Source organism: Carassius gibelio, chromosome B7 (assembly GCF_023724105.1).
Source record: "Carassius gibelio isolate Cgi1373 ecotype wild population from Czech Republic chromosome B7, carGib1.2-hapl.c, whole genome shotgun sequence".
Classification (NCBI taxonomy): Eukaryota; Metazoa; Chordata; class Actinopteri; order Cypriniformes; family Cyprinidae; genus Carassius; species Carassius gibelio.
Genome location: NC_068402.1, coordinates 36,215,775 through 36,231,679, shown reverse-complemented (window position 1 = coordinate 36,231,679; position 15,905 = coordinate 36,215,775). Strand labels below are relative to the sequence as shown.

At 37.8% G+C, this 15,905-nt stretch overlaps 1 protein-coding gene across 4 annotated transcripts in view; it reads left to right on the top strand.

The window, feature by feature from the left end:
- Positions 1 to 15,424, top strand: part of ppargc1a (peroxisome proliferator-activated receptor gamma, coactivator 1 alpha) — a 40,627-nt gene extending 25,203 nt beyond the window's left edge. For all 4 annotated transcript variants that reach the window (XM_052561675.1, XM_052561678.1, XM_052561676.1 and 1 more), the window contains 6 exons: positions 1,241 to 2,273; positions 3,332 to 3,424; positions 4,560 to 4,680; positions 8,494 to 8,615; positions 9,655 to 9,806; positions 12,695 to 15,424. In XM_052561675.1, the coding sequence (XP_052417635.1) occupies positions 1,241 to 2,273; positions 3,332 to 3,424; positions 4,560 to 4,680; positions 8,494 to 8,615; positions 9,655 to 9,806; positions 12,695 to 12,798 (1,625 nt within the window). In that variant the 3' untranslated portion in view covers positions 12,799 to 15,424. The remainder of the gene's footprint in view (positions 1 to 1,240; positions 2,274 to 3,331; positions 3,425 to 4,559; positions 4,681 to 8,493; positions 8,616 to 9,654; positions 9,807 to 12,694) is intronic.
- The last annotated feature ends 481 nt before the right edge of the window (positions 15,425 to 15,905 follow it).

Below are 15,905 nucleotides of genomic sequence, written 5' to 3'. Positions count from 1 at the left end.
AGGTCAGTCTGTGTTACACTCCTTGCATGGCGTTTTAAGATTACCATGGGGATCAGTTCTGTAAGCTTTAAATAATAATTCGTTCAGAGGTACCTGTGTAATTCACACCCTGCCAGAAACAGATGAGAGAACCCACCGGTATTCAGTATGATTTGTGTTTGTATCCGTGTGTATTCATCATGCCTGCCTTTGACTAAACAGAGCATATTTATGTAATGCTATGTAATGTAATTTATGTAATGTAATGTAAAGGCAATAATGGTCCTTGGTTTATGACCCTGTGTGCATTTTATGCCCAGATGGTGTTTGATTGGTGCAGCAGAAGTTCCTTTGGCAGTGCATGCTTTCTTTTCATAGCTCATTGCATTGGCATAATGATAAATTTAGTCATGGCCACAGTTGTTTTGTATGCCGAATCAGGCGTGTGCCCGCTGCAGTACTGTATCCATTTAATTTAGTGATTGAGGCAGATTAATAAAGAAAAAGAGAGATACTTTTTAAGGGGAGCATTCTATCAAAAAGTGTGTATATACATACATATATCAGGATATATATCAGTTTCAGGGTATGGTTGTAAAAGGAAGTGGTCCTGAAAGATATTCCAAAAATGACTGTAATTTTAAAATAAAAATAATTATCGACAGGTAATGTGTCGTAATGTGTGACTGGATCAGGAAAGCAGAAATCTGAGAGATGTCGAAATAGAAAGAGAGAGGGAGAAGTAGAGGAAAATGAAGAGGAACTACCTCCGGTTGTTTGTGCAAGTGCATTAACCATGCCATAAAGCAGCACATCTCAAGACTTCCCATATAAATGCCATCTGTGGGCACATAAATCTGTCAAGATGGCTGGGGGTACATGAGGAGAAAAGGTGGCAAAGATGAAGAGAATGATAACAGCTCGCACATCACTGTGCTTTCATCATAGTCCAAAGAGTACAGCATTCCTGCATCTGTCTGAAGCACCAGTACTATTATAAGATCTGACTGGTAACTTTCTAATGAATTAGGACTGGAGGAAGTTTAATTGAGTAGCTCTGTCTGTATCATGGTGCAATCTGAGTTTGCATAAATCTGTCAGGGTTGCAATAAAATGCAGATAAGGATTAGGTCTAAGTGAAAGGGAATATGTTAATCAGACTCAAGAGTGTGCTCGTTCAATCACTTAGAGACAGACCGATCACTGTTAAGGAACGAGAGCGATCTTGTTTGGTAAATCTGTTGTCTCTTCTTCCCTCCAGGTCTGACACCACCTACCACGCCTCCTCACAAAGCCAGTCAAGAGATCCCTTTCAAAGTATCACTCAAAAACAAGCTGTCTTCATGCTCTCCCTCGGCCCTGACAAGCAAAAGGCCCAGGCTGAGCAATGGGGGCTCTTGCCCTCAGCCAACCAGTGGCTCTATTCGGAAGGGCCCAGAGCAGACTGAGCTGTATGCCCAGTTGAGCAAGGCCTCCTCTACAATGCGCCCAGGGGTTTTGGAGGAGCGTCGGGGCAAGCGGCCCATGCCCCGCGTCTTTGGCGATCACGACTATTGCCAGTCTACAAGCACAAAACGAGACAGTACCACCATAGCTGCAGCGGTAACTGGGCCAATGGACGGCCGGCATGTGGAATGTAAAGACTCAAACATGCCGACCTCCTCTATTTCTACATCTTCATTGTCTTCCGCCTCCCCTTCTTCTTTCTCCCTGGCCAGGCAGCTTCAGGGCCTTTCCTCCAAATCTCAGGAGGCTTGTCCGGACACGGATGCTCACAGACAGGACCGCGACTCCACTTTGGGCTCCAAAACATCAACAGATGACAGTTCTGCTGGCAGGAAACTACTTAGGGACCAGGAAATCCGCAAAGAACTCAACAAGCACTTTGGAAAGCCTCAACAAGCCTTCTATAGCGGGGTAGTGGGAGAGCAGAGGGGCATCCGGTCTCTCGAGGAAAGTGACTCTGGGGACGAGTACCCTGGTCTTCTCGATGACTACATACACCCGGGTCTGCCTGACTTTGATGACCTGGAGGTAGGCCGGGAGCGCCTGCTCTACTTGGGAGAAGGTTCTCCACTCGAGCTGCTCCTCGAAGGGTCGCCCTCCAGCTCCCCTTCCAGCAGTTCATTCTCATGGAGCTCCGTCTCACCTCCTTCCACTCAACTCTCCCCACAGCACCACCGCTGGCCACGCTCCATCTCCCGTTCCCATTCCTCATCTCACCACAGACGCAGATCCCGCTCCAGGTCTCCATACTCCCGCTCCGAGTCTCCCGACACCCGTTCTCCCTCTTGGTAAGTTCTGGCGTGAGCCTTCCACCTGTCTCAGAAACACATTTATCCAGCTATCTTTTTGGACATGAATCCACGTGTCTCAGCAGGAGGGGCTGTATAAAAGGTAAACATCTTTCTGTGGCTGCCATTGCGATGAAACACAAGTCTGGGTCTCACAGCATGTCCACTGAAGTTGTTATGGCTTATTTTGCACAACCAGAGAAAAATTACATTCAACAGACAGTAAGCATTGGTTTTGAGAGACATAAGATAAAATGAGCTTGAAAGATAAACAATATCTTAGATGTAAAATTGCTCATCTACATACTTGCTGTTACACCAAATGAGCCATTCCAAACTTCAGACATTCACCCTCTATTATAGTGGTACTTTTTATAAAACGCAGAAACATATTCAGATAAATTTTTTAGTTTAATTTTGAAGTTTTTCATCTCTCATCATTTGCAAACAGCGCGGATGACAAATAGAGGCCAGCAGAGTAATTTCTTGGGCAAACAAGCTTTTGCCACTTGAGAAACTTGAGAGACTTATGGAAGTCTCACATTGTTTCCTCAACGGACCTTCATTCTTTTAGCTTGAATTTTAGATTAATATCTCACCAGTGCTCTTTGATGGGGCTCTGTTGTTTTTAGTAGCAGCTGTTGTTTTGCTCGACAGCATTGCCCGCTCCATCCCCGCGAGATGAAAGAAATGCCCAGTGAGTAAAGTCGTGGACAATTTAAAGTGGGTTACATCCAGACAGCATGCCAGAAAGACAACCTTTACTGTGCCTCCTTTTGAGATACATAACGATTGTACTGATGAAGGAGACTCTAAAAACAAAATATAGATTATTTCTCAAATTTTATACCCCTGTTTGATATCCACATCAGCATAATTTTCCCCCTTTTTATTCCATGTTTTATTCTTCATTTCCATTTTTTAGCTTATGTCTGTATTTTTAAATATTACATGCATTTTAATTGCCTGTGATTCTTTAGAATTAAAGACTATGTTCAGTGTTCAGGCTTGGCTTTGCATTTTTCTAAGAATGTTGTTGTCTTTCTGCTTGTACGTAGGTCTCCTCACAATTTGGGCGATAGCACTTTTATTCCCAGGATTTATAGAAGCCCTCAGTCCCAGGCTCATTGTATTTTTGCCCGGAGACCCAGGTGAGTGTTTGCACATGGCAAATAGTTTTCCATTTGTTACTCTTCTTTAATATACTGTGCATGTATTATGTGACACTTGCGCTAGAAAAATTCATATATGTTGATATTATAGACCTGTCCATGAGACAGACTTAAAGAAGTGCTGCAAGATTATATACTGTGTCTGCAATACTTCTGTCCTTATGCATAGGAGGCAAGTCACTTGCTGACTCTGTCTAATTGATATGATGAGTTATGATGATACATCATTTCAACGCTTTAAGTTTTCAAACTTTTATAATGAAGCTTTCGTTGGCAAGAGCAGCTTGCATTAGGGACCCGCTACCTCCCACCTACACCTTTTCCCTGATTGTGCTTTAGTCCGCTCATATTGTGCTTTTACACCATGTTGCCTCTTTTGCAAATGGCTTTAGAAAAAGTTGCACTTTTTGGATGTTAAGTTCAAACTAAGCAAAAAGTAATGGCATGTGAAGTTGTGCTGACAGACACAGCTGCCAAATTTCTGCCATATTCCCTTAAGAGTCCCGCCATTGGGAGCTGTAACCTTTTGCGATGTAATGAGACATCTTATTAATGTGTTTGTTTGTCTTCCACGCTAAGAAGAATGGAAAGCAGTCTGCTCTGAGCGAGCTGATTCCCAAGGCCAATTGAGCAAAACAGCAAACAATACATCTATGTGTGAAAAGTTTTATTGCTCAGTGGTTGCTCTTTCACAGCTCAGAAGACTTAATGGAGTTCTCAGTTATGTTTCAATTACGTTTCTTTTACAGTTCCTTTGGAAAAAATAAAAACCGAAGACCTTTTTGGAACTCGTAGCTGAGATTATTTAGGTTGTGAAAGATTTCCCACTGAATCACTTTTATTAGCAGAATTGGTGTCTGTGACATTTTTAAGATATTTTCAGAAACTCTATAGGAGACACTTAATATTAATTGGGACTTTTTCCTCAGAAAAAAAAATATCTGAGAAGCAGGAGACCTAAACAAGTATCTCCATCTGCTCTCTAATCTCATCTTGGAGAAACAATTTAGATACTACAGATAATCAGTGTTTTTTTTTTTTTTTCTTTTCTTTTTTCTAGTAGTTCTGTGTTTAGAAATTACTTGACATGATTTTTTTTTCTTTTCAACTGCAGGTATGACAGCTATGAGGAATACCAGCACGAGCGTCTGAAACGGGAAGAGTACCGACGTGACTATGAGAAACGGGAATGTGAGAGGGCTGAACAGAGGGAGAGACAACGCCAAAAAGCAATAGTAAGTTCACTCACCTATACTTGGTTTAGTTATTGAATGTTTCTTCAACAATGGACACATTTTTATCCCTGGGGCTGTTTTTTTTATTAAAGCTTGCAGGCTTAAACTATGAAAAGAGCCACTGGTTTGTTATATAAAGGGCATATAAAACTCAGATTTTCTATCTAAAAAAAATGTTTGGTAACACTTTAGATAAGGGAACACATATTTACTATCAGCTAAGAGTTGTCCCTCAATAAACTCTGAATTGGCTGTGTATTGATAATAAAATAGTTGTTACATTTAGGTATAGGGTAGGGACAAATGAATAGTTCATGCATAAATGGACATTTTGAGTTTCTATTTAAAAGAATGGTGGTAACAAATAGTCCTAATTTGTTACATTGACAGCATTCTTTGAAATATCTTTATTTGTGTTCAGTAGAACATTTATACAGATTTGGAACAAGTTGAGGGAAAGTCAATGATGACAGAATGTTCATTTTGGGTGAACTATCCCTTTAGGGCTAATAGGCCAGTTTTCTAAACAGGTCAAATTAGCGCAATATCGCAATTCTAGAACAGCGCAGATGGGAGGGGAAATTTCTGCAGGTGATTTAATAACAATGCACAAATTAAAGAACACAGACGCAACGTCTCATTTGCATATCGACCAACCAAATCAATACTGGCAGCCAAAAAAATTAAGGTTTGCTAGAAGTTTTGATATACCTGGTATTGCATGACTCCTAGTTGAAGGTTCCAAATCATCTTTTATTTCCTGAAGCAAATTAAAAATAACTTAGCAAATTATATGTTCAGATAATGTGTTCTTCTGTCATTCCAAATAAATTAATGCATGTGGAAAAATTCCTCTCCCTTCTACCACTAGTTCACTGTTGTCTGTAGTGCCTCTTCCTAGCAACAATAATTTCAGCCTTTTTGGGCATTAAATAATGGTGCAAATGCAAGTAATCTGATGAGCGCAAACATTAATAAAACACATTGCATGATTCATTTGAATATTCTCATTCTAAAACATTTTAGTCTGAAAGGGAAACGCCTAGAAATTTATATTCAGTAAGGTCAGGTGCAAAAATAACTGTGTCCACATCTTATCAGTGCTAATTTTACACTCCGTCTTTAGTAAATCCTGACAGTACAATTTTAACACAAAAAGACAGTTTATGTGGGCGCAAGCAGTTAGTAAAACTGTCCCTTAGAATATTGGGTTGCACTTTATTTTACAGTACGTGTACTTACATGTACTTATAGTTTACTTTCAGTGTAGGGTTAAGTTTTGGTAATACAAGGTAACTACATGGGTTAGGTTTAGGGGTAGGTTCAGGGCAACCTAGTTATTACATAGTTATTGTAATTACTATAAGTAGTACATAGTATGTACATGGGGAACAGGACTGTAAAATAAAGTGCTGCCGAATATTGTTTTGCAGAATAAGGCATTAAGTACTAATAAAGATTAAGTACTAATAAATATGCTAGTAAAAATACATGCTAATAAGCAACTAATTAATCAAGAAAAGTGCTCCCTAATCTAAAGTATTGTCAAATATATATTTAAAAACATTGATAATATGTATTTATTTTTTAAATTAAAACAAGGTAATCTGAACAGCAGTTAAATAACTAATAAAAATAATTATTTTGTGCATTTTCAAGATAAAATATTAAAATATTTTAAATATTATTATTATTATTATTATTATTATTATTATTATTATTATTTATTTTACATTTTTACAGAAGTCTGCCCACTTTTGAACATTATTAGTAGAAAATTTAGCAAACTAATGAGAGTGTGTTTTAAAGCTGTTGATTTTCTAAAAGTCCACAGGACCAAACATGCCCATGCTTAAAGAAAGCCCTATTACGCTTGGAGGTGTTTTTCAGTTGTGGTCTCTCTCCTGCTGGCAGGAATCGTAGATTAGCACAGACGTTATCCTTCTCTCAGGCTTTCTCTGCCTCCATCACTGTGTTTGCCTACAGAAAGCTTGAAGCACACAGCCATCCCAGTGCTCTCTTTCTCTCTCTCTCTCTCTCTCTCTCTCTCGCTCAAAAAGTGAACTCATGCAAAGACAGCGCTCTGAATCTTTCAGGCTACACGCGTTTCCTCTTTATCTCCCAATTGTGTATTTTTAACATCTCCGTGGCATTTTCCGGATAACATTAATCACACCATGGGCTAAATACTTTTGAACAGACAAGGGAAAAGTTGAAATAAGAACCCCCCCAAATTCAAAGGTATGTTAATACTTGGACTCAAAATGAGCAGTTTCATTTCAAACACTTACATATTTGAAATGCAGTTCTCTGAGATGAAATATCAGTTTTGTTCTCTCTCGCTGTGCCTGACCAGACTGTGAAATGAGACGGCTTTCCAACTCAGTTCACTGATAAATGCACACGTCAAATAATGCACGCATGACTCGGCCCCAGCGTACGTTTTTTCCTCCATTTTTTTCTCTTTTCTCCGTGTTCTGCGGCAGCGAGACAATTACCAGCAGCGGCGGCTGAGCTGTCAGAAGAGGTTTCGGGGGGGCAAAGGATGTGAGAGCTTCATATGAAGCGCTAGTCTCAGGGTGTCATCTTTAAAACCTCACCGCATTTATCAGCTGTCAGCAACAAAACCACCAATTCAGCAAACACTTTTGTCTCCTATTGTACATGATGGAAGCGCGAGGGGAGCTTCAGAGGAAATGCAAAAAAGAAACAGCCCTCCCAGGTGTTTTGGCTAATTTGTAGGTTTTTGTTTTTGTTGTTGTTGTGACACGGTGACATGTACACGGGTGAATTATGACTCTGTTGAGGGCCAACAGATTTGTATCATAATTTAATGTATGACTTACAAGAGACCTCTGGTTATTGTTGAGGATCATAAGTATATTTTGTCACACATAATGGCAGGTACATGAGCATATGAATAAATAATGCCATGTTATAAGGCCTGAGGCTTGTGTTTTGTCTCAAGATTAGCAAACTAAATTAAATACCTCCATTTTATGTATTCAGCCTGGTGGGGTCTTTACGTTTTCTCAATCTATGTGTTCTGTCTTGTGTTTCGTTGAATAATGGAACAAAGTGATGATAGCCTGTGGCTAAAATGGATGATCAACGCACACCTGTGACTGCATGTCAATTAATTTCTGTTTTAATGCTTTGCGTAAACGCTCTCCATTTAGAAGTATGAACAATATTATTTAGTAAAAAAAAAAAAAAACTGATTATTATTTTTACTATATATATTTTTTTTTTATTTATTGTAAGGACAAATGGTCACTATTAATTAGTTTTAGATATTTTAAATAATAAAAAAATATGTATTTATATTTAAAATGAAATAATTAGATGAAATGTTGTTCCCATGTTTGTTTTTGTGAAAAGTGGGTACATCCCATATGTGTAATGGTTTTTATTCTGTACAAACTGTATATTCTATGGCCCTACACCAACCCTACCCCTAACCCTAACCCTCACATGAAACTTTGTGCATTTTTACTTTCTCAAAAACTCATTCTGTATGATTTATAAGCATTTTGAAAAATGGGGACATGGGTTATGTTGTGAATTGTGTCCTGATATGTCACAAAAACATGCCCCCCCACACACACACACATTCAAAACAGAGTGCAAAAGATAAAGGAGAGTCCTCCTGCCATTTCCTCCAGACTGTTCTTGGCTTTCCCACAGTGCTGGATGTTAATTACAGTCATGGGGTGAGGTTGAGAGAAGTCAAGGAGAGGGGGAAGTGGGAAAAAAGAAAGCAGAAGCACTGTGTAAGACTAATCTCTTCTCTCTCGTTCTCTTTATGACCAGGAGGAGATGCGAGTGGTGTATGTGGGACGTCTTCGTACCGACAGCACACGCACAGAGCTCAAACGCCGCTTTGAAGTCTTCGGCGAGATTGAGGAGTGCACAGTCGACTTGAGACATGACGGGTAAGACCGTGAGCCTGAATCTGAGTGTATTGTGTGTGTGTGTGTGTGTGTGTGTGTGTGTGTGTGTGTTCCTGTGTCAAATGGTTAAAGGGAGTCAGTATTTTCCTTCAGCATAAAAGGAATCGTCTAAATCTAGTTAATGATGTACTTGTGGCTATTGGATGGTGATTAGTAAAGCAGACTTCACTGCTTCTCATTGGACGTGCAAGTGCGTGTTGGAATACAAATAGAATTATGTTATAAGAGAAAGCGAGAAGTCACATATTTAGGGCCAAATTTACTAACAGTCTGCGCCAGTGCAAAACCCTTTGATCAGAATGTTATGAAACTTGGTAAGGGTTTTGGCACATTCTATGTATAAAACTATTAATAATAATCATGGACATGATTAGAAAGGATTAAATTGTCCTTGTACTCTTTGTGGTCGAAAATGATGACATTTTTATTTTATGAAATATCTTCTTTCAATCTCAAATTTGGAACATAACTTTAAATGTGTGCATTTTTTATCCATTTTTCATAATAATAAACTTCAGTAATAAACTATACTTTTCTTTTCTTATTTTTTTTTCACTTCAGCAGTAATCTGCCGACAGAAGTGCCTTCTTTATTGAAAAGAGACCAAACTCCAAAGAATTCAATATTTATGACAGTTTAAGCTGGAAGATGAAAAATGTATAACTATTCTATAAATATAATTACATTTACAAAATACATGTTTAAATATACAAAATGAAAAAGAAAGAAATAGTCTCAAATATAGTACATTCATTTCATTTGAAAAAAAAAAAAAAAAGACTTTTTGACGACCACATGAGAAGCGTAAGATAATATGCAGATTGTCAGTAGATGAGTAGATCACCTGGAAGACTTTCCAATCCCATCAATGTTTTTATGTGACTACAATATAACACTAATTTGTCCTGTTTAGTAAATCTGGCCCTGATTGATTCCAATTTTGCATTTATATATTGAAATGGCAGCTGATAGAATCACACATTGTTCCTATACTCTCTTCATTTTCTATTTGTCAACCCAGGGATAACTTTGGCTTCATCACCTACCGCTACACTTGTGATGCGCTCGCTGCCCTTGAGAATGGACACACCTTGTGCAGGTCAAACGAGCCTCACTTTGAGCTCTGCCTTGGTGGACAAAAGCAGTACAGTAAATCGAATTATACAGACTTAGGTAAGTACACAGTCCGGGCTGCATTTCTACACTGACTAGAGACACAACAGATAAAAACCAACACCTCAATACAGAATGAAAAACTGCTAGTATCGTAGATCAAGTTGCATTGTTGATGCATTGTGGGAATTCTCTATATAGTACTTCTGCTTAATCCATGTACATGCATTGGTGCTCTGGATGGTTTATATGAGTTGTAAAAAACAATTAGGATAGGTAGGAGAGCACGTTCCTCTTCTAAAACGGGCTTCCTTTTGCTTGCTCTGGGATGCTGAAGAGCATCAATTGACTGATTCATAAACAGATTCATCTTCATCCTTTCGGTCAAGTCCATATTCAGTCCAGTTCTAAGCCATGCCACTTGATCAGCAGTTTTGGACCAACATAGATATTCTTGGAGAAGATAGATAGATAGATAGATAGATAGATAGATAGATAGATAGATAGATAGATAGATAGATAGATAGATAGATAGATAGATAGATAGATAGATAGATAGATAGATAGATAGATAGATAGATAGATAGATAGATAGATTACCCTCTTCCCCATAGGCTTTTAGACCCCCATGCTTTCATTTCATATGCACCAAGCCCTCTGTCCAGGATTAACAAGGTGAAAATCTGGATCAGATTGATGTATCTTTGAGTGACAAATTCCTCTGTAAAATGTTATGGGGCTTTTTTCTGCCCAAGATGCCTGTGATAGCATTGTGGCAGTAATAGGCAATCATCTTCCCAACCTAAAGGGTAAAAGTGTGTTTTGGGGGAAGGGACGAGATAAGAGGCGAGGGAATTGAAGCCTGAGGGCGGCGCCTTTACATGTTGGTGAAGGGGGAGATGCAGAAAAACGGGGATCCCATTTCCCTGTTATAACAGATGCTGGGGAATGGCGTGCACTTCAATATTTAGTCAGTGCTCTGCTTCTGCAAAATGTGAGGTCAGGGACGTGTAATGCTCGGAACGCCGGGATGATCCGTCTCAGTGGCATTGATGGTGCTGCAGACCAATGGAAAGGAACAAGAGCACTTTCACTCAAATAATGAGGACATTAGCATTTATTTCAAAGCCTCAGACTAAGGCCAAAGGTATTCAGGTTGTGGACATAATACGCTCTCCAAAGGTGAGCGCGGAAGCTTTGGTTAAGGGCCATATAACAGAGTCATTGTCTTTGGGAATCTATCCCCGCCTCGAGGCAGATGGATGGCTTGACCTTCATTTTCTTGAGGCTTTTAACTAGACGCTGGGTTTTGCGGTGAGTGTAGACTGAAGCACAGCGACAGGTTCAGATGAAGATGGGATGGCAGGGAAAAGAGGCATGTGACTAGAATAATGCGGCCTCAGAACCTTCCTCTCAATCTTCTGCCTTTCTCTTCCTCTTCCTCCTTGTTTTCCGGGATACTGTCCATTAGTTCTGAGTAGAGCGCAGGGGCATTTGTCATCTTTCAAGGTGCACAGCATGACACCGCTCTCCCCTTAGCCATAGTATTAGATCACGACTGGCATCTCCTGCACGCCACAGTCATCCCCATTTCTCACGTGCTCCGACTGTGCCACTGTGCATGTGGGCCACCATTTGTGAAGCTGTCTGCCACTAGAGATAAGACAGACGTATTTGTTATCCTGGATGTGAATCAAACTGTATGTGTATGGTCGTTGGGTTCTCATCATCGGGAACTTGCTCCTGACTGTTTAATTATTAAAGTAGGTGGTTCAAGACAGTGAAGAAGTATATTACAGCAGAGGTTGAGACGGAGGCCTAGAAGACTGATTTGTTGAGTTTTAAACAACCTCTGCATTTCAGTGTATAAAATATAATATTGTATAATACTGACCCACAGTGATGAAAATCTGGTTTGAAACACGTGCCAAATTTTTTAGAGATGTGCTCTTTGTGTTCTTGTTGGTTTTGAACAAGTTGTATACCGTTTTCTAGAAATGTTTAAGTCTTGCGATTCATGTGAGTGTACACATCATCATCAAATTCACTTTTTTATATAAATAAAATCTGCTTTGGTAAATCATGATAGAAAAACTATGAGATACTAGGTCAAAATTCTTAAAGAAAATGTTGAAACTGACATTGTCAATCATGAGATAAAAAATTCAAGATTCTGACAAATTATGAGATAGAAAGTCAATATTTAAAAAAAAAATCATTAGATAGACTAAATTGACAAAATTTCATGATTATGAGATAAATCAAGATTATGAGATACTAAATCATAAATATGAGATAAAAAGTTATGACAGTCTAAATTGATAAATTCAAAATGTAATGTCTAAATTGATAAAATCTCATAATTATGAGATGATTTGAGATTATGAAATACAAAATAATAATTATGAGATGAAAAGTTTAAATGATGGCAGTCAAAATATTAAGAAAAAAATAAACATTACAAAGTAAAAAATAATTAATTAATTTAATTCTGGCATAAAAAGGTGTAAATTATGAGATAAAAATCAATTGAATCTGACAAGTAAATTATGAGACCAAAAGTCTAAATTGACAAAATGTCAGTTATGCTATAAATCAAGATTATGACATACCGAAAGATAAATTGCAATTAAAAGTCAAAATTCTGAGATGACAATTATGACAAATATTGTTGATTGACATTAATTAAATGAGATAAAAAGTCAAGATTTATAAAAAGCTAAATTATGAGATAATGCGTAACTGTGACATTAAGACATTATCTCATAATTCTGACATTTTGTTACATAATTGATTTACCAAAGCATGTTTTTCACGCACGTGGCAGAAACAAGGGTTCCAGATGAAGCAGCTCTTGCAAAGCGAGTAACACACAGAAGCACCTTTTAAAATGAGGCCAGCGTCTCTGATTTCCACAGATGTTCAAATTTGCCATTCTCTTCCTCCAGATTCCCATTCTGAGGACTTTGATCCAGCCTCCACTAAAAGCAAGTACGACTCCATGGATTTCGACAGCTTGTTGCAGGAGGCCCAGTATAGCCTGAGAAGGTAATGAGCTGCACCGCTGCACCGGCTGGCTGCAAAGAGAGGGATTCGCAATACCTCACTGTTGTTTCTGTTCTTTGAATACAAGACTACAAGACGTTTTACACTTTATCAAAGTGGAAAGAGTATATGTGGATGAAAAAGCTCCAGGTATATAAAGGGATATATATATATATGTATATCTGCAAGCAAAGTTTACACGAACCTAGCTGCTGCAACGCTGGGGAGAGACTTTACCTGTGGGAATAGCCAGTGAAGTAGCGGACACTACTTTAGTGGACTACACAGATCCGTGTGCTGCGAGAGACTTTGGAAGAGACACGAATCTTCATCAGAGTTCGCTCCACACGCCGCATCAACCTCGGCACTTTCGAGAGGTGAAGAGTGCAGCTCGTTCAGTCTGTTTTTATTGTTTGGAGTTTATTTTTGTGGGCTTTTTCTGTTCCTTTTTTATTTAATCTGGTGTTTGGACGTGGTGTTACACTGTTGACAAGGGTTTGGGGAAAATCTCTCGGATGTTTAAGGTAACATTGTCTACATTTATCGAGAGGTGGGGGGGGTGTTGTAATCGCCTATTTACAAAATGAATATTTTTATTTGATGTGCATATCAGATTTCTTTGTTTGTTACAGCTATGCACTGTAAAATGCAGCCTTTTTAAGATGAAATTTTCTTAATCGAGAATGTTTATCTGTAGTCATTACGGTGATGTATAACCTACATGGCGTTTAGATGACGTGATTTGATTGTAAAAATATGGAGGGAGATTTATCGCTCTTGTTTTGGGGGAGCATGCAACAGTTTATTTTTCAGTTTTCTTTTGGTTTTTCTTCTTTTGGTTCATTTTATTTTAAAACTCCAGTTTCATCCAATTTTGAAGTTTAACAACTCGGTGTTTTCCGTATATACATGCAGTGTGTAAGATAGCGTCTATGTTCACTATTGTAAAAAAAACAAAAATTGAAAGAAAAGCCCTGAGATATTTTTTTATCCTTTATGTCTTGAAAGAATCGAAAGCTTTTATTTGATTTCCCTGTGCACACAAATCATTGTTATTGTTCCTGTTTGATTATAAACTTTCACAGAGATGATTACTCTTCTAACACAGAATTATCATGCTTATTTATGTATTTATCTCAGTATTTTAATCAAAATATTTATGGCAGCCATCTCACATGATGCGCCTTACAAATTTTGCTATTTATATTATTTGTTATTCAGCAATCACTGGAAAGGATGTAAATTTAAAAGTTCTCAGAAATACTGTTTTTATATATGCCTTCAGCGAAAGAACAAAAACATATTGTATAATCACATTTTAGGCTCATGATGAACTTTGCTGCTCCAAACTCATTCGTTTTTCTAACTCTGAACCACTTTCATCCCTCTTTTTCATCTGTTTTTTTATTACATGAAGCAATAAAATGATTTTGCAGGAATTTTGTTGTACCACAGAAAAATATCTTTACTCCACACTTTTGATTATGTAAATGACAAACTAAAGTTTACAATTTTTTCTTTCCTTAATTTTTTAAAAAGAAGAAAAAAAAAAAGATGTATTTGATGTAAAAAATAATATATATATATATTATTGTCATTACTCACAATAACTCTAAATAATGAAAAGTAATAATGCATATGAAAATGTGAATTAAAAAATAAAATAAAATAAAAAAGCAATAAATTATTTTTCAAAGCTGTATTTTAGCTCGTGTTGTTGTATGGTTTTAGACATGACATATTACCCAGACTCTGTTCATCCCAGTGCCTCGATACAGATGGTAAGATCGCCGCCGCTGGAAAGAGAAATAGATTGTGAATGCAGCTCATGTGTGTGTGAGAGTGAGAGAAGAATTTAATACAAGCAATGACTTAAATGGTTAAAAAGCCCAAAATTGCATCTGTGAAATCGAGTCTCTTTCCAAAGTGAGAGCTATTTTTGTCGATGCTGTGGTTTGAAGGTACCTCAGAGGAACTGTAAATAATTTAAAATGGCCCAAACACATCAGTCCCTTGTCACTGACACTCAAAGTAACCTTTCTTTGTCAATTAAGGACAGGTTTTGTTGTTTGAATGAGAAGCCCACATTGAAAGAATGACAGTGTTACTGCACTGAAAGAGGCATTGAAAGAGCATTATTTTCTGCACAGAGCTTGGGTATGACGTCATGTCTCGTTCGATATGTGTGGCTTTAATCATTGCAACATGTCTGTTGCAAATCTGCTTTGTAAATTGCTGTAGCAATATGTTACAACACCTGATGGGGTGTATCTTTTGGAGTGGCGGACTTTTTACCATAGTAAAAACTACCGAAGGATTTGCCACCGCTTTGGAAGTATTTTATTTTTATTTTATTTCATTTTTTTGGGTGTTTCCATGAAGAAGCAGATCTATCTAAATGAGGCTGTGTGTGGTTTTGTGTGTGGATTTGATAGAGTGTGTGTGTTCTGGGGGTCAAGGGGACTGTGTTTGGCTGTTATCTGCTATTTGTCTCCTATCCATGTTGCCTTCTGCTGAGTCCTAACCAATGCCTTTGTAGTTGTACGTATTGTACAATCTTTGTTGTGAATTTTCTTTTTTTTATGTGTAGTTTTCATCAGCCTCACCATGCCAATAAAGGAATTTGTGTCTAATTTATTCTTTCCCTCTATTTTCTTGCGCATCTAAAAATCGAATACAATTAGCAGTAGTCACTCAAATGAGTGGTGCAGCTACAGTATGATTTTACTGTGTGATTATGCTCAACCAGGCTGCATTTATGCATTTAAAAATTCAGTAAAATCAGTAAAATTGCACAATATTATTGTAATTTAAGATAACTGGGTTTTGTTGTAATATATTTTAAAATATAATTTATTCCTATGATTCCAAGCTGAATTTTCGGCATCATTACTCCAGTCTTCAGTGCCACATGATTCTTCAGAAATCGTATTTTAAAATATATTCAAATAGAAAACAGCTAGTTTCTACCGTATTTGTGATCAAATAAATGCAGCCTTGGTGAGCAGAAGAAACTGCATTAAACATTTAAAAAATGATAATGTTTTTGAGCAGCACTGCGTTGTGAGGTTAAAGCTTGCATGTGAACATCACGCGAGCCCTGCTGTTTTGTGA